The 20,685-nt window shown below is 45.2% G+C and overlaps 1 protein-coding gene across 1 annotated transcript in view; it reads right to left on the reverse strand.

The window, feature by feature from the left end:
- Nucleotides 1-299: 299 nt before the first annotated feature.
- The window catches only part of bahcc1b (BAH domain and coiled-coil containing 1b), a 68,790-nt gene continuing 48,404 nt past the window's right edge, over nucleotides 300-20,685 (reverse strand). The window contains 11 exon segments of the mRNA XM_042306141.1: nucleotides 300-3,035; nucleotides 3,181-3,417; nucleotides 4,740-6,166; nucleotides 8,049-8,183; nucleotides 10,333-10,634; nucleotides 10,802-10,919; nucleotides 11,158-11,293; nucleotides 14,426-14,500; nucleotides 14,699-15,099; nucleotides 16,972-17,154; nucleotides 17,287-17,522. Coding sequence (XP_042162075.1) covers nucleotides 2,826-3,035; nucleotides 3,181-3,417; nucleotides 4,740-6,166; nucleotides 8,049-8,183; nucleotides 10,333-10,634; nucleotides 10,802-10,919; nucleotides 11,158-11,293; nucleotides 14,426-14,500; nucleotides 14,699-15,099; nucleotides 16,972-17,154; nucleotides 17,287-17,522 — 3,460 coding nt within the window. The 3' untranslated portion in view covers nucleotides 300-2,825.

Here is a 20,685-nt window from a genome sequence, read left to right on the forward strand (position 1 = left end):
TTAATGGTTCTGTTCCGTTTGTATTATTCTAAATACCTGACCCACCTGTGCTGCCTGAAAAGTCTACCAGTAAACCACACTGTACTGCGCGCACACACACACACGCACGCACGCACACACACACACAACATAGCTCTATCACTCTCACTCTTTCACTCAAACATGGTATAAAGCTTATTTTTCTTTCTGTTTCCTTCTTTCTGCACCTAACAGTGGATTGTGAAGGAATTTTAACTTCTAAACTAAATCCAGGTACTTGTATATGTACTATAAAAATACATTTAAAAACTTTGCTGATATCATTTTTAGTGTTTTTTTTTAATGAAACGCAACACAAAGGCAATAAAATTAAGATAAATAACTTTTCTTTTTTGTTTGTTTTTTTACACAGGGGAAATATTTGAGTCATGTTTCCAACAATGACTGAGACAAATGTTACAAAGTATATATCAACCCTACAAAGTCAATTGTTTCCAGTGGGCCTCCAAAACAGGTTGCACAAGGATGATGACACTTTACCCAATGTGATGTTTAGAACTGAATCCAGTGTTTCTTTAAGAAAATACAGCTTTTAAAAAATCGTTTCAAGACCTACAAAAAGTAACATAATATGGATGTTCACATTAGATTTCTTTTAAAGCTTTTGCTTCGCAGTGTAACAGCAACAATGTTTAAGTCCATGTACGTTGCAAACGAAAAGGCATTCATGTTGTCCTTGTAAAAACCTCAACACTGAAAACACAGTCATCCCAGGCTTGCATAACAGTCAGGAAAAAGACAATGGCAAAATAAAAATATTAAAAACAGAAAGAGACATTTTTGGCAATGCAGGAACAAGATTAAGCACAATTTTGATTTTATATTTTTTCTAAATATATATTACCCTCTTTTGATTGGCTCTGATTGTCCTTTACTTTCATGTGATGTCATATACGGTTGTCATGGAGCCTTCAAGTGCAACAGCCGGGCAATGTGCAGAAAGAAAACGTTGCTCCCATGGCAACATGGTGGTGAAGCGATGTTCTATGCCAACAGGTATGAGGGAACACAGGTATTTTACTTCAATATGATTGCAGGATCCCGGAATTTTGATTAGATTGAATATTTTCATATTTGTATATTTCTTCATATTGTATTCTAATGTGATCAAGCGTAAACATAGATGCGCTTTGGTTTTGTTTTTTTGAGGCCAGATAAATACCTACATAGATCTCCTCTAGGAATATAATATAGATATAGAACATCTAGAACTCTCCGGTCTAGATCTTTAAGGATCAGCAAATAGAAGAAACTCGGTTTCTGTCCAGTATTTCTATTTCTGTTAAACCCCCTCAGGAGAATAAGCACATAACAATAGACACAATAAAAACATATATGAAAAATATACAAAACAGACCAATGATGATGTCGACACAAAAAGCCTTTTCCACTTTTCTTATAAAAACATCCCCTTCCATCCCAAGTCACCAAATCCACCCTAATCCCAAAAATGGGACTTGAACCCTTCCCTTGTAGCATATTTACAGCTTTACCCCTCATGGACCCCATCCCACCCATCCCCACCACATACTCAGTGCAGGAAGAGAGGACTAAAACTTTCTCCTCCCTAAGCCAAAAGAACAACTCAAAGAAAATATTAGAAAAATAACACAACCTAAAGAGAAACAAAGAGGGATATATTTCTCTCTTCATGTATATTATATATGTATACTATGTACAGTTTAATCATAACGTCTTTATACATAATGCTGTACAACACACAGAGATAGACAAATAATTAAGCTGTACATCTATGCACCTGAATAGGAGGATATGAGAGGTATTGAAGTGTATGGCTTGACTGGAGAAATAATCATCCTTTTTGTCTTTTTTTTGTCTAGAGAAGAAGCTGTTAGTAAATCGATCTATATATTAATTAATATTTGTAGATTTACGTTTAGTAGGTTTACTTTCTGAGTGTTAAAGACATTGAGGGTTTTCCATGGTGAGGTCTAGACTAGAGACCAATGCACGCACGCACAGACAAGCAAACACACACGCTAAAGCACTATTTACTCTGAGCTCTTCAAGTACCAAATGCATCCATTACAACCACTCAGCACACAAACGCACTCATACTCTCACTCTCACACACACACACTTCAGAACTACAGTGTTTTTGGTCCTGTTGGGATTTCTCAATCCTGCCGTTGTTCATTTATCATCAGACCAGTGTGGGCACCAGAAAGACCATTAAACCCTGAAGGGGGAGAGAACAGTCTCTGCTCTCCTCTCCTCTCCTCTCCTTACGTTCTCTCTCTCTCTCTCTCTCTCCCAGTCTCTTTCGTGTATTCTATATAACCAGATCTATAGGCTGAGAAGTGAAAACAACATTCTCACTTAGAGCAACAACCTGGTGAGAGTCTCTCTTTGTCAGACTGCCTAAGAGTCAGTCTATGACAGTCTTTGACTCTATGACAGACTGTAAAACAACTATTGGAGACAGAGTGTAGAGTGGGCACTGTTTGTCTTTGTTTTAGGTCAGTAGAGTACTGAAGTCCCTCTTCAGGTCAGATGACTCCCGTGCTGATAATAGAATCCACTGCGGTCCAAAGTGCTGTTATCCCTGTTGGGGTTTGGGATCGTCCACACCCAAATAAGACCAAGAACCAAGATCCAGAACCAGCAAGAACTAGAACCAGAATAAGGAAGATCCTCCTTTCTGGACTCTCTAGTTCTGGACAGAACCATGCTTCACTGACACCAGCGCCAGTAGCTCGGTCCAGCCCTATGAGATGAGGTAGCCATCTTGAAGGCTTTGTTTTGTTTACACTCCATAGTTGTTGCTAGGGGACGATGGCCACGCCTTCGGCGCTGACTAGCTGGCCTGTGGTTGGTTCGTAGGTTCCGGCCAGGTAGAACAGGTCCTGAGCTCCGCCCCCTGACTTGCGTCTGCGAATCAGGTGCTCGTACTCGGCACGGTTGACCACCTGACAGCGGTGTGAGATGGTCTGGACGTCATTCTCATCCTCGTGGCTTGATTGGTACAAAGCATGCTGGGTAGAGGGGGGATAAATTGAAAATCAAAAGATAAATAAAGAGGAACTTCCTTAATCCCATGGTGAAATAGATTTAATTTGATTATTTGTTGATCATTTGATCAAAAAGTTGATCAAGTTGTTGAATGATTATCCATCGTACCTTTCCGTCGTGGTGCCTCTTCCCCAGGCGTGTTTCCTCGGGATGGTAGAACCACTTGACCCTGACCACCATGCTGGAGGACCAGGACTCCCAGAGGCTCTCCACTCGCCCCACATAGGGCAGCTGGGGCCGACCGGGGGACAGGAATACAGCACAGTCCCCCACATGCACCGTCTCACCACCACGCACGATCGCCTTGTAGAACAACTTACGGGCCTTACCCTTCAGACCACGCCTCTGTAGGGAGAGAAAGAGGGGGGATGTTAGGAGGAAGTCCAGGTAAGAACATGGAACCAAACTTCTATGATGGCAAAATGGTTATGGGGTTATGGCCAGAGCCTTCAAAGCAGTGGTACTAAAACCTTTTCATCAAGAATCATGTTTTTTTTGCCAGAACTTCTGGGACTCCACCCCACCCCAAATCTAATGACAAACCTTAAAATTGGTCAACTTTGATTTTCACATCAACAAATAACCTTCAATTCATTACATTTTCAGCTCTCCTATCAAAATTAAGAAAACCTAAAAATACAAAATAAAAAAACAAAAAATACGATACAATTTTCAATAACGTTTGTCGCATAAAATTATATAAATCTGTACTCTTAATTTTGAGTTCCCCCTCAAAATGTAAATATTTTTAAATTTGGCGACACCACTGCAATTCCTCCCGACCCCGACTTTGAATAGCACTGCTTCAGAGTATTTAGAGGGCCCTGGTTTTTCTGTAGCTTGTATCTATAATGTGACCCGTTTCAAGAAGCTAGGCGTATGTCGCACATCACTACTTGGGGCTAAGGCGATGGTGTGAACGATGCTGAATAGGTGTAGACAAAGAAGAGCTCTCCAGTAGACCCCAACATAAAAAACACAATTGAACAATTTAATGACGGTAGGCCGTGATTGTAAATAAGAATTTGTTCTTTTTTTTACCCAATTTTATGGTATCCAATTGTTTAGTAGCTACTATCTTGTCTCATTGCTACAACTCCCGTACGGGCTCAGGAGAAACGAAGGTTGAAAGTCATGTGTCCTTCGATACACAACCCAACCAAGCCGCACTGCTTCTTAACACACCGCCATCCAACCCGGAAGCCAATGTGTCAGAGGAAACACTGTGCACCTGGCAATCTTGGTTAGCACGCACTGCACCCAGCCCGCCACAGGAGTCGCTGGTGTGCGATGAGACAAGGATTACCCTACCGGCCAAACCCTCCCCAACCCAGACGACGCTAGGCCAATTGTGCATCGCCCCACGGACATCCCGGTCACAACCGGTTACGACAGAGCCTGGGCGTGAACCCAGAGTCTCTGGTGGCACAGCTGGCGCTGCAGTACAGCTAAATAAAGGTTACATTTTAAAAAGTAAAATGTAAAATGTTGCCATGTAATACCGAATCGAGGCAGTCGGTCACAAATGTAGTGATCTTACTCAAAAAGGTAAATTTAATAAGACCTTGCTCAATAAATCTATTTCAGACTGTGTTAACCATCAAGCCTCCCACATACCAGGTTACAGGACAGATTATAATGGCCTCTACTTTAACTCTGTGTCTCACCTGCGTGGGGTTTCCAGACCACTTCCACAGCTGGCGACCCGGCAGGAGGGCGGACATATTGGGATGGGGGTCCGGTGACAACATCCTCTGCCTCTTGGCTGCTGGGTGGTCCTTGGGAGGTTTGGGCTGGGAGGCTGGGGTGTTGGGGGTCGAAGTGTGTGTGTTGGGAATCGCAATGTGTGTATTGGAGCCGGAACCATCTCTCCTCTTGGTTTGGTTTTTGGCTGCGCTACTGCTACTATTAGTCCTTCCCTTTGATGTGTACTCTTTCCTGTCCTCTCCTCTGTCACTTCCTCTCACCTTTGAACCTCCGGTGATGGTCATGGCTGCCTTGGCAACATAGGCGTGTGGTTGGGCAGAGGCTGAGGAGGCAGCGTTAGGTTTGGGGTTAGTGGAGGGGTCAGGGGTTAAGCGGTTAGAGGTCAAGCTCTGCCTGTGTTTGTGTTTCTGCTGCTGGAGCAGCGCTCTGTGGAGAAGGAGGGATGAAGACCCTTCTTCATCTGAGGAGTAGGAGGAGTCATTGTCGGAAGAACAGAGGGAGGAGGAAGAGAGGGAGCCGGAGGAGGAGGAAGAGGAGGAGGACGAGGAGCAGACGGAGAGACGGGAGAGGAAACGTCCCGCACCTGCTGCTGCTGCTCTCCTCCGAGCTACGTCTTCATCTCCATCATCATCATCATCATCATCCTCATCCAGCTCAGAGTAAGAGCTGGGGCAGTCGCTGGGGCAGTCCAGAGCTCCAAACTCTCCCCCCAGACCCCCTAAACCAGATGAGGGGAGCCCTTTTCTGAGGGCTGGAGCCCCCTTCAGGAGCAGCTCAGACCTGGACACTCCACTCTCTCCTCCTCCTTTCTTCCTGTCCTTCACTACCAGAGCAGGGTGGATGTACCTCAGGGGTGCACCCGCCACCCCTGCAGAGGGACCCTTGTGCCCCCTGCCACCCCCCAGACGCAGCAGAGCTTTCCCATTCTTGGTTTTGGGCGACGTCACACCCTCGTGATCCAGCTTCACCAGGAACTGTTTTCTGTCTCTGTCACTCGACTTCCTGTTGGAGGGTGCTGTTGTCATGGTGACAGAGTCCCTCAGCCCCAGAGGCATAACCGTGGTTACAGGCCGTTGGGTTCCGGTACCGAAGGCTCCAGCGTAACCGTTGGCGATGCTACTGAAGGAGTCGATCTCGAATGGGGAACGGAAGATGCCCTTGAGGGGAGCAGGAGGGGCAAAGGGGTGTGTGGTGGGGCGGTGGAACACCCCCAAGTCTCGCTGGTGACCCCCTCGGTGGGTTTTACGAGACGTCCCGTTGAACAGGAAGAAGTCCACTGGAAGTCTCTTTGCTGGCCAGCTTAACGAGGAAGTGTTACCACTGGTTACACTCTCTGATGTTGTTGAGGAACTATTGGCCCCTGGCTTGACCTTTTTGGGTCGTCCTACTGGAAGAAGAAACAGAATAAAGAGAAAGGGTGAGAGTGAGAAAGAAAGGTAGACAGCAAGAGAGAGACTTATAAACAAGATTGATCAACCTAACCTTCCTTTAAAGCAGGTAAGTCAATGAGAACAAATTCTTCGTAGCCATAAATAACAGCCCTTACTGTAGAGCTGGAGGCAACTTGTCACATTTAGTCTGTGTTGAGTTATGAGAATGCTGTTTGACTGGAGGGCATTCAGACCAGTGACAGTTGGAACAGTGATGACGTTAGACATGAGGGGGGTTCCATTGAGAAGGAAGAAGTGTTGAGATAAAATCATATTATATATGTGTATTATACATGAGTAAAGCTGGTCTGAATAGTAAGTTGGCCAGGCGGGCCTATGAAGCAGTTTGTCTTGGGGCTACAGTGACTGATTGGGGCTGGGATGGTGAGTGATGAGATGACTGATGACTGGTTGTCTATGCTATCTATCTCACTGGTGCTGTAAGCCACAATTTTAAACAAATGGGAGGAACTGGCACCATCTACACGGAAGAAAAATATAAACGCAACACACAACAACTGAAAAGATTTTACTGAGTTACAGTTCATATAAGAAAATTAGTCATTTGAAATAAATTAATTAGGCCCTAATCTTTGGATTTCACATGATTGGAAATACAGATCTGCTGGTCACAGATACTTAAGGAAAAACTTAATGGCGTGGATTAGAAAACCAGTCAGTAGCTGGTGTTACCACCATCTGCCTCATGCAGTGTGACACATCTCCTTCGCATAGAGTTGATCAGGCTGTTGATTGTGGTCTGTGGAATGTTGTCCCACTCCTCTTCAATTGCTGTGCGAAGTTGCTGGATATTTGTGGAAACTGGAATACGCTGTCGTAGAAGTCAATCCAGAGCATCCCAAACATGCTCAATGGGTGACATGTCTAGTGAGTATGCAGGCCATGGAAGAACTGGGACATTTTCAGCTTCCAGTCCGTAGCTTATGCCTGCCCATACATACCGTAACCCCACCAACACCATGGGGCACTCTGCTCACAACGTTGACATTAGTAAACTGCTCGCCCACACAACGCCATACATGCATGCTGTCTGTCATCTGCTCGGTACAGTTGAAACCGTGATTCATTGGTGAAGAGCACACCTCTCTAGCATGCCTAGTGGCCATCAAAGGTGAGCATTTGTCCACTGAAGTTGGTTATGATGCCAAACTGCAGTCAGGTCAAGACCCTGGTGAGGACACAGATGAGCTTCTCTGAGACGGTTTCTGACAGTCTGTGTAGAAATGAATTTGTTGTGCTGTCCAGGTGGCTGGTCTCAGACGATCCCACAGGTGAAGAAGCCGGATGTGGAGGTCCTGGGCTGGCGTGGTTACACGTGGTCTGCGATTGTAAGGCCCTTTGAACATATTGCCAAACTCTCTAACAACGACTTTAGAAGCAGCTTATGATAGAGAAATGAACATTCAATTATCTGGCAACAGCTCTGGTGGACATTCCTGCATCCAGCATGCCAATTGCACGCTCCCTTAAAACTTGAGACATCTGTTGCATAGTGTTGTACGACAAAACTGCACATTTTAGAGTTGCCTGTTATTGTCCCCAGCACAAGGTGCACCTGTGTAATGATCATGCTGTTGAATCAGCTTCTTGATATGCCACACCTGTCAAGTGGATGGATTATCTTGGCAAAGGAGAAATGCTCACTAGCAGGGATGTAGATACATTTGTGAACAAAATTTGAGAGGAATAAGCTTTTTGTGCATATGGAAAATTTCTGGGATGTTTTATTTCAGCTCATGAAACATGGGACCAACACTACATGTGGCGTTTCTGTTTTTGTTCAGTGTAATACCATGGAATTATGCTCTGAGCCATTACCTGGTCTTCGCTCCTGGCTCCTCCCTCCTGTCTCCCCATTGGTTGGTCTCTCTGTGGGCTTGTCTGTACTGTCCTGGGTGGAGCTTCTGCGACCACGACGACCAGGTGAGAGCAGGGCTGGAGATGGCTCCGCACCTGAGAGAGAGAGAGAGAGAGAGAGAGAGAGAGAGAGAGAGAGAGTTTATTTGTTAGCCATTCTTTCTTTTTTTCCCTAATTTTCTTATGATTTAATTAAATGTATCAACCGAAGATTACACAATTACAACAGCAGTAGTGTTGTACCTGAATACATGGTTATATGTACTATTACTTTTACTACTGAAATTAACTGTATTTCATTATCCTTGCATTGTACTGTATTTACTGAAATGCTGTACCACTATACTGCTTTGGCAATATTTACAAATTGTACTTCATGCCAATAAAGCAATCTTTGTTAGACGGGAGGGAGGTAGGACAAAAAATACTTAAGGAGTGAAGCTTGATTGAATGTTGACAGACTCCAGTTTTCTCCAGACCATGTACAGTGCCTTGCGAAAGTATTCGGCCCCCTTGAACTATGCGACCTTTTGCCACATTTCAGGCTTCAAACATAAAGATATAAAACTGTATTTTTTTGTGAAGAATCAACAACAAGTGGGACGCAATCATGAAGTGGAACGACATTTATTGGATATTTCAAACTTTTTTAACAAATCAAAAACTGAAAAATTGGGAGTGCAAAATTATTCAGCCCCCTTAAGTTAATACTTTGTAGCGCCACCTTTTGCTGCGATTACAGCTGTAAGTTGCTTGGGGTATGTCTCTATCAGTTTTGCACATCGAGAGACTGAAATCTTTTCCCATTCCTCCTTGCAAAACAGCTCGAGCTCAGTGAGGTTGGATGGAGAGCATTTGTGAACAGCAGTTTTCAGTTCTTTCCACAGATTCTCGATTGGATTCAGGTCTGGACTTTGACTTGGCCATTCTAACACCTGGATATGTTTATTTTTCAACCATTCCATTGTAGATTTTGCTTTATGTTTTGGATCATTGTCTTGTTGGAAGACAAATCTCCGTCCCAGTCTCAGGTCTTTTGCAGACTCCATCAGGTTTTCTTCCAGAATGGTCCTGTATTTGGCTCCATCCATCTTCCCATCAATTTTAACCATCTTCCCTGTCCCTGCTGAAGAAAATCAGGCCCAAACCATGATGCTGCCACCACCATGTTTGACAGTGGGGATGGTGTGCTCAGGGTGATGAGCTGTGTTGCTTTTACGCCAAACATAACGTTTTGCATTGTTGCCAAAAAAGTTCAATTTTGGTTTCATCTGACCAGAGCACCTTCTTCCACATGTTTGGTGTGTCTCCCAGGTGGCTTGTGGCAAACTTTAAACAACACTTTTTATGGATATCTTTAAGAAATGGCTTTCTTCTTGCCACTCTTCCATAAAGGCCAGATTTGTGCAATATACGACTGATTGTTGTCCTATGGACAGAGTCTCCCACCTCAGCTGTAGATCTCTGCAGTTCATCCAGAGTGATCATGGGCCTCTTGGCTGCATCTCTGATCAGTCTTCTCCTTGTATGAGCTGAAAGTTTAGAGGGACGGCCAGGGCTTGGTAGATTTGCAGTGGTCTGATACTCCTTCCATTTCAATATTATCGCTTGCACAGTGCTCCTTGGGATGTTTAAAGCTTGGGAAATCTTTTGTATCCAAATCCGGCTTTAAAGTTCTTCACAACAGTATCTCGGACCTGCCTGGTGTGTTCCTTGTTCTTCATGATGCTCTCTGCGCTTTTAACGGACCTCTGAGACTATCACAGTGCAGGTGCATTTATACGGAGACTTGATAACACACAGGTGGATTGTATTTCTCATCATTAGTCATTTAGGTCAACATTGGATCATTCAGAGATCCTCACTGAACTTCTGGAGAGAGTTTCCTGCACTGAAAGTAAAGGGGCTGAATAATTTTGCACGCCCAATTTTTCAGTTTTTGATTTGTTAAAAAAGTTTGAAATATCCAATAAATGTCGTCCCACTTCATGATTGTGTCCCACTTGTTGATTCTTCACAAAAAAATACAGTTTTATATCTTTATGTTTGAAGCCTGAAATGTGGCAAAAGGTCGCAAAGTTCAAGGGGGCCGAATACTTTCGCAAGGCACTGTATTTACACTCCAGGAATGTGTATATATATGAATATATGAGAGAGAGAGAGAGAGAGAGAGAGAGAGAGAGAGAGAGAGAGAGAGAGAGACAGAGAGAGAGAGAGAGAGAGAGAGAGAGAGAGGTGTACTCACAGTGTATCTGATAACCTGGGGGTAGCAGGCGTATGTTGGGCAGAGAGATTCTTCCTCTGTCTCCGTCATCAAACTCCACCATCACACTGCCCTCCTTCTCCTCCTCTCCCAGAACCCCTCTGTGGACGTATCCAGGGTAGAGGCAGCGGGAGCGTTCGCTCCAGTAGGCACAAACACGCATCCCGGCAGTCAAGATGGCTTCCGTCTGCGGCCGCACATCCAACACCCCTTCCTCTAATAGCTGTTCTAGAGAGTAGATCCTTGGTCTGTTCCCCCTCTCCCCCTCAATCACTACACGGAATCTAGGAGAGAGAGAGAGCGAGACGGAGAGAGAGAAAGAGAGAGAGACAGAGAGACAGAGATTGTATTAAATGTATTACAAGCCAGTCAGCCAGTCCTTTACATCAACATGTCTATCGGTGATTAAGCAGGCCATATCAGTAGGTATCAGTAGGTGTCAGTGCCTTACATGTCAGGCAGGTCCAGAGTGTGTAGTCGAGCAGCATACAGCAGCTCATCCTCCTTAGATATCAACACCTTCAGACCATCCACCAGCATCTCCCTGCTCAGCACACAGTTAAGCACTGCTGCAGAGAGAGAGGGAGGCAGAAAAGAGAGCGAGAAAGAACGAGAGAGACAAAAATATGAACATTTAGACTGGTTTGTGACCCTGTGGTGTGTGTGTGTGTGTGTGTGTGTGTGTGTGTGTGTGTGTGTGTGTGTGTGTGTGTGTGTGTGTGTGTGTGTGTGTGTGTGTGTGTGTGTGTGTGTGTGTGTGTGTGTGTGCGTGTGTGCGTGTGTGTGAGCGTGTGTGTGTGTTCTCACCTGGTGCTCTGCGTGTGTGAGATATATGCTCCATGTCTTCCTCCTCCCCCTCGGAGAAGCTACTCTCCTCGTCCAATCGGAATCCTTCATCAGCCGCAAAGCTCTCCAGCAGCCGGCTCACTGCACGGCCTTTAGCCTGCGACAGGAAATTACATCATTAGACTATATACATCTTTAAACTCCTAAACCAGTGGTCGCCCTCCCATGTTCCTGGATAGCTACAGAGTGTGCAGGCGTTTGTTCCATCGCAGCACTATTTCACCTTTATTTAACCTGGTAGGCCAGTTGAGAACAACTTCTCATTTACAACTGCGACCTGGCCAATATAAAGCAAAGCAGTGCGACAAAAACAACAACACAGAGTTACACATAAACAAACGTACAGTCAATAACACAATAGAATAATCTATGTACAGTGTGTGCAAATGTAGTAAGGTTAGGGAGGTAAGGCAATAAATAGGCCATAGAGTAATTACAATTTTAGCAATTAACACAGGAGTGATAGATGATGATGATGTGCAAGTAGAGATATTGGGGCAAAAGAGCAAGAGGAAAAATAACAATATGGGGATGAAGTAGTTGGGTGTGCTATTTACAGATTGGATGTGTACAGGTACAGTGATCTGTAAGCTGCTCTGACAGCTGATGCTTAAAGTTAGAGAGGGAGATATAAGTCTCCAGCTTCAGTGATTTTGCAATTCGTTCCAGTCATTGGCAGCAGAGAACTGGAAGGAAAAGCAGCCAAAGAGGTGTTGGCTTTGGGAATGACCAGTGAGATATACCTGCTGGAGCGTGTGCTACGGGTGGGTGTTGCTATGGTGAACAGCGACCTGAGATAAGGCGGGGCTTTACCTAGCAAAGACTTATAGATGACCTGGAGCCAGTGGGTTTGGCGACGAATATGTAGTGAGGGTCAGCCAACGAGAGCATACAGGTCGTAGTGGTGGGCAGTATATGGGGCTTTGGTGACAAAACGGATGGCTCTGTGACAGACAACATCCAGTTTGCTGAATAGAGTGTTGGAGGCTATTTTGAAAATGACATCGCCAGAAGTCAAGGATCGGTAGGATAGTCAGTTTTACGAGGGTATGTTTGGCAGCATGAGTGAAGGAGGCTTTGTTGCAAAATAGGAATCCGATTCTAGATTTAATTTTGGATTGGAGATGCTTAATGTGAGTCTGGAAGGAGAGTTTACAGCCTAACCAGACACCTAGGTATTTGTAGTTGTCCACATATTCTAAGTCAGAACCGTCCAGAGTAGTGATGCTAGTTGGTCGGGCAGGTGCGGGCAACAATCGGTTGAAGAGCATGCATTTAGTTTTACTTGCATTTAAAAGAAGATGGAGGCCACGGAAGGAGTGTTGTATGGCGTTGAAGCTCGTTTGGAGGTTTGTTAACACAGTGTCCAACGAAGGGCCAGATATAGACATAATGGTGTTGTCTGTGTAGAGGTGGATCAGAGAATCACCAGCAGCAAGAGCGACATCATTGATATATACAGAGAAAAGAGTCGGCCCGAGAATTGAACCCTGTGGCACCCCCATAGAGACTGCCTGAGGTCCGGACGACAGGCCCTCCGATTTGACACACTGAACTCTATCAGAGAAGTAGTTGGTGAACCAGGCGAGGCAGTCATTCGAAAAACTAATGCTATTGAGTCTGCCGATAAGAATGCGGTGATTGGCACAGTCGAAAGCCTTGGCCAGGTCGATGAAGACGGCTGCACAGTATTGTCTTTTATCGATGGTGGTTATGATAACGTTTAGGACCTTGAGCGTGTCTGAGGTGCACCCATGACCAGCTCGGAAACCAGATTGCATAGTGGGGAAGGTACGGTTGGATTCGAAATGGTCGGTGATCTGTTTGTTGACTTGGCTTTCGAAGATTTTAGAAAGGCAGGGAAGGATGGATATAGGTCTATAACAGTTTGGGTCTAGAGTGTCTCCCCCTTTGAGGAGGGGGATGACCGCGGCAGCTTTCCAATCTTCGGGGATCTCAGACCATACGAAAGAGAGGTTGAACAGGCTAGTAATAGGGGTTGCAACAATTTCGGCAGATAATTTTAGAAAGAGAGGGTCCAGATTGTCTAGCCCAGCTGAATTGTAGGGATCAATATTTTGTAGCTCTTTCAGAACATCAGCTGTCTGGATTTTGGTGAAGAAGAAGCGGGGGGTGGGGGGGGGCTTGGGCAAGTTAAAATGATTATTAAAATGATCGATTATCGTAAATTCATTGCTCATCGTTTAATTTGGTATTTTAGTGCAGGCCTAGAACAAAAGCATGCACACCCTGTAACCTCTGCCATTTACTGCTGTCAGAACTACCCCTGTCCACCAAACACACACAAACACCTCTTCACCGACACATGCCCGCCCAAAACACACACACACACACACACACACACACACACACACACACACACACACCAGCCCCTGTACTATTCCGGTTTAAGCTGGTTTCCTAATGATGACTGATGATGGAGCTGTAAAATCAGCCTGTTCAACAGGTTTCTGCCTGTATCTGGGCTTTCCAAAGAAAGGACCATATATTACTGCTTGAAAGATGTGTGTGTAAGGGTGTGTGTGTGTGTGTGTGTGTGTGTGTGTGTTGTGTGTGGGTGTTTTCCACATGAAGGGACAATATATTACAGTGACAGAGGTTTCATCACCAGAGGGTATGGAATATTACTCACCTCTCTGGGTTGGTGTGTGTGGAAATTGTGTGTATGCGCACATGAATGGGTATAAGTATTTAGTACGCGTGCGCGCATGTGTGTGAGTTTAGTAAGTATGTGTGTGTAGATTGGGGTTTTTGTTCTGTGCTGTTTGCTTAGAGTCATGTGTTTGTCACATTCCCTCCATATGACTATGATAAGATCAGTCAGAGGCAACCACCTCAGGGCTGTTCTCACCAAAACACACACAAACGACATCACACTTATTCAGCAGTCATATATCTCACCAGCTGACAGATTCACGGTTGTTTAAAACTGATCAGCTCATGCAGTTTGGTAATAATAAGATAAGTCATGCGGTAGCTTCTGACTTAAATTCGCCAAAGCACATTTATATCACCTTTTCAGTTACATTATGTACATTTTCCCCATTCCTCCATGCCCACTCATCCTCTCTCTTCTACTCTACCTGTTGTTCCTGCTCAGGACTCCAACTGCCATTTCCTGTTTCACACTGCCTCTTTTTGTTTGCCCCTATCCCTCCTTCTCTCATGACCCCCCTCCCCCTCCACCCATGTTGACCCCCATCCCCACCTGTTTCTTCCTGCTCTTCCTGCCCCTGGTGGTGTCCTCTCTCTGGGTCTCAGTCTCCAGCCAGCAGCCTCTCCTCTGGAACAACCAAACAGGTCAGGACAGGTTAGCATTATAGACAATGATCATAATCACCATGTAGCTAGAGAGAAACCGTAACACGTGCATTTTAACAGTCTCAAGTAGTTGAGGGAGATTTTAACAGAGGAAGCAGTTTTTGATTAACCTAGAGACCCACAGTCCCTCCCCCCAGGTCCTCTCATTCCCCCTCCTCACCTGTCCCAGAATGCTTTGGGGTTCTGAGCTCTTCATCTCGGCCTCCGCCAGAGGTCCCTGGACCCCCCTGCTGTCCTCGAGGCTGTTGCCCACTGATGAGGCCCTCCAGTTAGGTACAGGTCCTCTCCTTGCCCCCTGTGGCTCCTGGAGCTCTGGGCGTCTCCGGTCTGCAGTAGCAGGACGTGGCGTGCAGGGGGCTCCTCTCATTCTCAGCTCCGCACTGGGCATGCTTGCATCATCACCTTGCCTCTCCTTCTTGCTCCTGGCTTTCTGATTGGCTTGAAGCTTAGCGGCTGGGCCAATCGCAGCAGTGTTCATTGGTGTGTCTTTGGAGGATGGTGGCGTCGTCTTGACGTCATTGGTTCCTTTGTCGCTGTCATACCTCCCCTCATCTTCCTCCTCTGTGGAAGTAAGGGATCAATAAAATCGATTAGAAACTGACTGGAGATCAGTTGTGACACAACCATCTCAAGCTCAGGCTCTAGTGAAAGACAGTGTAGAGAAGCTACAGTGGGGTCCAAAATTATTGACACCCTTGATAAAGATGAGCAAAAATGACTGTATAAAATAAATAAAACAAATATTGAGATTTGTTGAATGTTCCATTTTTGGGGGGTAAATTATTGTCTTTTATACTAATACAATTGCTCAGAGAAAGAGATTTTGTTCAACAAGTAATAAATGTTTCTCTCAAAAAGGAAGGGGTAAAAATGATTGACCTCACCTTCCAAGGATAACGGCACTGAGCCTTTTTCTAGAAGGTTTTATGAGTTGGAGAACACACTGGGAGGGATCTTTGACCAGTCCTCCATACAGAATCCTTTAAGAACCTCGATGTCCTTAGTCCTCTTCAATTCAAACCGCAGGTTTTCAATGGGTTTCAAGTCCGAAGACAGATGGCCATTGCAAAATGTTGATTTTGTGGTCAATGCAACATTTCTTTGTGGATGTTGTTGTGTGCTCGGGGTTATTGTCTTGCAGGAAGATCCACTTGAGGCCAAGTTTCAGCCTCCTGGCGGCAAACAGGTTCATGACTAAAATATCCTGGTACTGTAAAGTTCATGATGCCGGTGACCTTTACAAGTGCCACAGGACCAGTTGAAGCAAAATAGCCCCATAATATCAAAGCTCCACCACCATATTTTACTGTATGTATGGGGTTATTTTCTTCTCATGCTTTCTCACCTGGACACCCAAATCCACCACTGGTGTCCGTGGCCAAATACCTCTATTTTCATGTCACCCAACAAATGTAAACACCTGGAGTTTGCTAAACAGCATTGGCACTTGGATTGGAACTAGTGCTTTGGTCAGATGATATGAAAATAGATCTCTTTGGCCACGCACACCAGTGTGGGTTTGGTGTCCAGGTGAGAAAGCATGAGAAGAAAAGAACCCCTAGGTATTGAAAGATTGAAAGGTATTGAAAGCAGTGGTGCCAATAAACAAACAAAAAGTATCACTTGTTATACAAAGTCTCTTTCTCTGAGCAGTTATATTAGTATAAAATAATATAACTTCCCAATTTTTTTACCATATAATATATCGACACGTATTTGAACTACTTATTTAAACAGTCATTTTTGCGGTCAAGGAAACCCAATGGCTTTCTCTCTTTGTCATGCTCAGACAAGCATAAGCAGACACACACTTACTGTACACACAAATAATCACGCACGCACCCATGCAAGCACGCAATCACACATGCACATACACACACACAGATCAGATCTTTATTGGCAGCTGTGGGTGGCTGACTGGGGGTCGTGTCGGGTGTCGACACGTTGCTGACACACTTGTCACTTACTCAGTGTTCTCGTCAACACTCTCTCACACAAACACACATCGCAAACACTTCGCTGCCTGCGAGGGGACAGGCAGATAGTGGCAAAAACACACACACACAGGACCTAATCAACTGACAGACATTGGGACACTTCACTTTATTTCTATGAAATGTTCATTTGAGATTATTGAGGAAAGGGGACATTGTGTCTCTACTGGTTGGATTGAGGGGGTGCAGGGGGGGGGGCAGGGGTGTGACATTCTAAAAGAGGCGATAGCGAGGTTCACGTTACAGCGCGGGTTTGGGGGCCGCATGCCAGTAGGCAGCCGTTAACGGTTTTAATGGTGTGACAGACGAGCCGGGAAGTGAGAGAAGGCCACCGTGATGGGAGACATCTCACTCACTGACACACACTCTCACACACACTCACACATTCACACACACTCACACACACAGCTGGGAGACATCTCATTGAGAAGTAACTCACCCTGGCCGGAGGTCTCGCTATTGCTTTTCCCTTCGTTCACTTCCTGGTTCACAGAGTCCTCGCCCGCTCTGCGGAGGACTCTGGTCGATGGTCCGCCCTGTTTGACCTTTGGCCGACCTCTCCTCCTCCTCCTCACCCCCTGATTGGGCGCCCAGTCCTGCTGGGCACTGGATGTATTGGCTGCTGGGTGGACATGGAGACATGGGTGTGTTAGTGTCAGGGAGTGTATGAGGTACAAGGTCTACATGTGTATGTGTGCCTGTGTGTATGTGTACATACATGTGTGCATGTGTGGAGTGCATGTGTGTGTTTTACCTTTGTCACTCTCTCTGCAGTTTGCGTGGGCTCCAGGTCTGGGGTCCACTCTGTGGCGGTGCATGCCCCCTGATGGGGCACCTCTCTGGGCCACAGCCTTCTGCTTCAGCTGGGTCACCCTCCGTGCTAATCTGGAGCTCAGGCTGGGACGACCTCTCCTCCTCTTGAGGAAGCCATGATTGGTCATCCTCTTCCTCCGCTTCTCTCCATCCCCTTCTGCTTCCTCATCCTCCGCCCTAAAACAAATGAAGGAGAGAGAGAGAAGGATTTTATAAAAGGGGGAAAGATGGGGAGGTGAATACAGAAAGGCTAAAGAAGATCAAAGAAAAGGTAACAGGTCATGTCTTTCTGCTCTCTCTCTCTCTCCCTCTCCTCTCTCTCTCTCTCTCTCTCTCTCTCTCTCTCTCTCTCTCTCTCTCTCTCCCTCTCGATCTCTCTCCCTCTCGATCTCTCTCCCTCTCTCTCTCTCTCTCCCTCTATCTCTCTCTATCTCTCTCTCTATCTGTCTCTCTCTCTCTCTCTCTCTCTCTCTCTCTCTCCCTGTCTCTCTTTCTCTCTCTCTCTCCCTTTTTTCCCTTCTCTCTGGCCTTTGATGAGTACAGAGATGGGGGGGGTTATTTTCCCGTTCGGAGGCTGTTTGGAAGAGAAAGCATTCTGTCGGTAAACTCTGAAATATCCAAGAGGAGTGTGAATATGAGACCCTGCTGAATCACACCAAGAAAGTGGGAGATATAGCTGGCGAGACAGCTACTGAAGAAAAACAGAGCGAGAGAGAGAGAGGGGGATGGGGAGAGTTGGAGGGAGCAAAAGAGAGAGAGCTAACAAAAGAGAGCACACAGAGCGAGAGCATGAGAAAGCGAGACAGAGAGAGAGAGAGAGAGAGAGAGAGGGAGAGGCGAGGCAGTCTCAAGGGAGTCTGTCCATTGACCTGCGCTCCAGGGCTGGATCGATAAACACTAACCTCTATTGAACACCACTCTTCTCTCTACCCCTTTTCTCTCTCTCTTCATCTCCTCTCTCTCTTTCTCCCCAGTCTCTCTCTTTCTCTTTCTGTCCCCGTTTCTCTCTCTCTTCATCTCCTCTCTCTCTCTCTCTCTCTTCATCTCCTCTCTCTCTTTCTCCCCAGTCTCTCTCTTTCTCTTTCTGTCCCCGTTTCTCTCTCTCTCCATCTCCTCTCTCTCTTTCTCTTTCTGTCCCCGTTTCTCTCTCTCTTCATCTCCTCTCTCTCTTTCTCTTTCTCTCTCTCTTCATCTCCTCTCTCTCTTTCTCTCTTCATCTCCTCTCTCTCTTTCTCCCCAGTCTCTCTCTTTCTCTTTCTCTTTCTGTCTCCGTTTCTCTCTCTTTATCTCTCAAAGTGCACACACACACACACACACACACACACACACACACACACACACACACACACACTGCTGTGAGCAGCTGGTGTCTGAGGCAGGTGAATCCTATATTCCCACAGAGTGCTCAGCATCTCCCATCAAGAAAAAGAGAGGGAGGGAGGAGGGAGGTAGATTTGGGGAAGGAGCAGAGTAAAGGGAGAAGGGAGGGAGAGGAGAGGAAAAGAGAGGGAGATTTTAGAGGATAAAGTAGGGAATGAGTGGAGGAAAGGATGAGCAGGAAAAAGAGGAGGGGAAGATAGGATTTGTAATGTGAAACCTGAGAGAAATACGAGGTGGTCTAGTTGGTCATTTCAGACAAATACAAACTTTTCTGCTGAAGTTAAGATCTACAGAGAAGCCATCCACTGGGCACAGGCGTCGATTTAACGCCTATTCCAAGTTAGTTCAACGTAATTTCATTATAATTACTTGGAAACAATGTTGATTCAACCAGTGCGTTCCCAGTGGGCAGCTTCCTGAAAACTCCTAAACTGCCCCTAACAAACTCCCACGTCCCCCATACCCATCCCCCACATCAACCATCCATGGCCCAGCCTTAACCTGTCTGTCACCATCACCCCTTACCACTCCTTTCAACCTTTGACCTTTTGACCTCCAGTCAGCCCCAAGCCCCAGCGTTAGCCCTCTGTCAGTGTGCAACGGCAGTCAGTTGACGTAGAGTCACGTAAATCCACAGAGAATAGTGATTGGAGAAAAAAAATGGTACAGTTACATATCGGGATATTCTTTGTGACGATATATCGCATCGTATCGTTTTGACAATATTGCAATATTATTTTTGCCCTAGTTTGCTGTACCTGCACCAAAACTCCAGTATTTTTCCTTCATAGCTTGTTCTCCATCTTCTTTTTAAATAGAGCTTGCCAGCTTGTAGTTATAAAATCAAAAATGAGTTACATCTTGTTTGTTCAGCTTTTCCTATGGGAAAATGAATGAGAAAATAATAGAGTTTTGGGATAAACACCGAAAATACGGTCTGAGGTTAACACAGGCTTATGAGATCTGATACGTTTCGTTCTATGAGACATTATCAGTCAGTTAACTTGACCTTTATGAATTAGGAAGTCTTTATGTGCTTGTTTTGATCACGTAAATTCTTCAAAAAGTGACGTAGCTGATGAAGATTATCTCATAGAATAAAACATATAAGATCTGCTAAGCCTGTGTTTACCACAGACCTTATTTTCGGCGTTTATCCAAAAACCCTACAAAAACTCCATTCATCTTCCCATAGGCTATGTCCAACGAACCATGGCGGAGTTAGTGCCTACAAAAAGACGCCATTACTATTGCTCTCTATAGGGAGACAATTTGTTTTCATCACTTTTATTTCCATGACTGACCAAAACTAGTTTTCTCATGACTGTCTCTCATCCCTCTGCAGCAGACATATAGTGAGCAATATGTTTGGAACATCAAATCACAATAAAATCACGCATAGAATCACAATGCATATCGTAATAGCACCAAAGTATCGAGATAATATCATAACGTGAGGTCCCAGTCCTAACAGAGTATTAAATTACAATAACAACACCCTTCCCCCCTTTCCTCTCTCCAACACCTCTGTCAACAAGTACTGCCACCAACAGACCAGTCCAGACATTTCTACCTCTTGCAGCTCTCACCCCCCTCTGAGATGAAGGAATAAACTATTGATACCACGCTCATTAATTAAGACAAAAAATACATCCTGTCACATACCAGCCAGCTCCAGTAATTAAACAAATATGTGTGTGTGTCGTCTATGCATTTATCTGTGCAGTATGTAAAATCATGCAATGTGTGTATGTGTTTTTGTGTGTGTGTGTGTGTGTGTGTGTTTTGTCATTTTTCATTAGTTCGTTGTAATCAGTGTGGTAACCGTGATAAACCTTGAGTTTGTTTAATCAGTTTATCAGAGCGAGGGGAACACGCACTATCAGAGGTGGAGCACAGCCAGAAAACACATTCATCAATATGATGACTTAACACTGGAATTTAACACTGTGTGTGTGTG

Source organism: Oncorhynchus tshawytscha, linkage group LG25, assembly GCF_018296145.1.
Source record: "Oncorhynchus tshawytscha isolate Ot180627B linkage group LG25, Otsh_v2.0, whole genome shotgun sequence".
In the NCBI taxonomy this organism is placed as follows: Eukaryota; Metazoa; Chordata; class Actinopteri; order Salmoniformes; family Salmonidae; genus Oncorhynchus; species Oncorhynchus tshawytscha.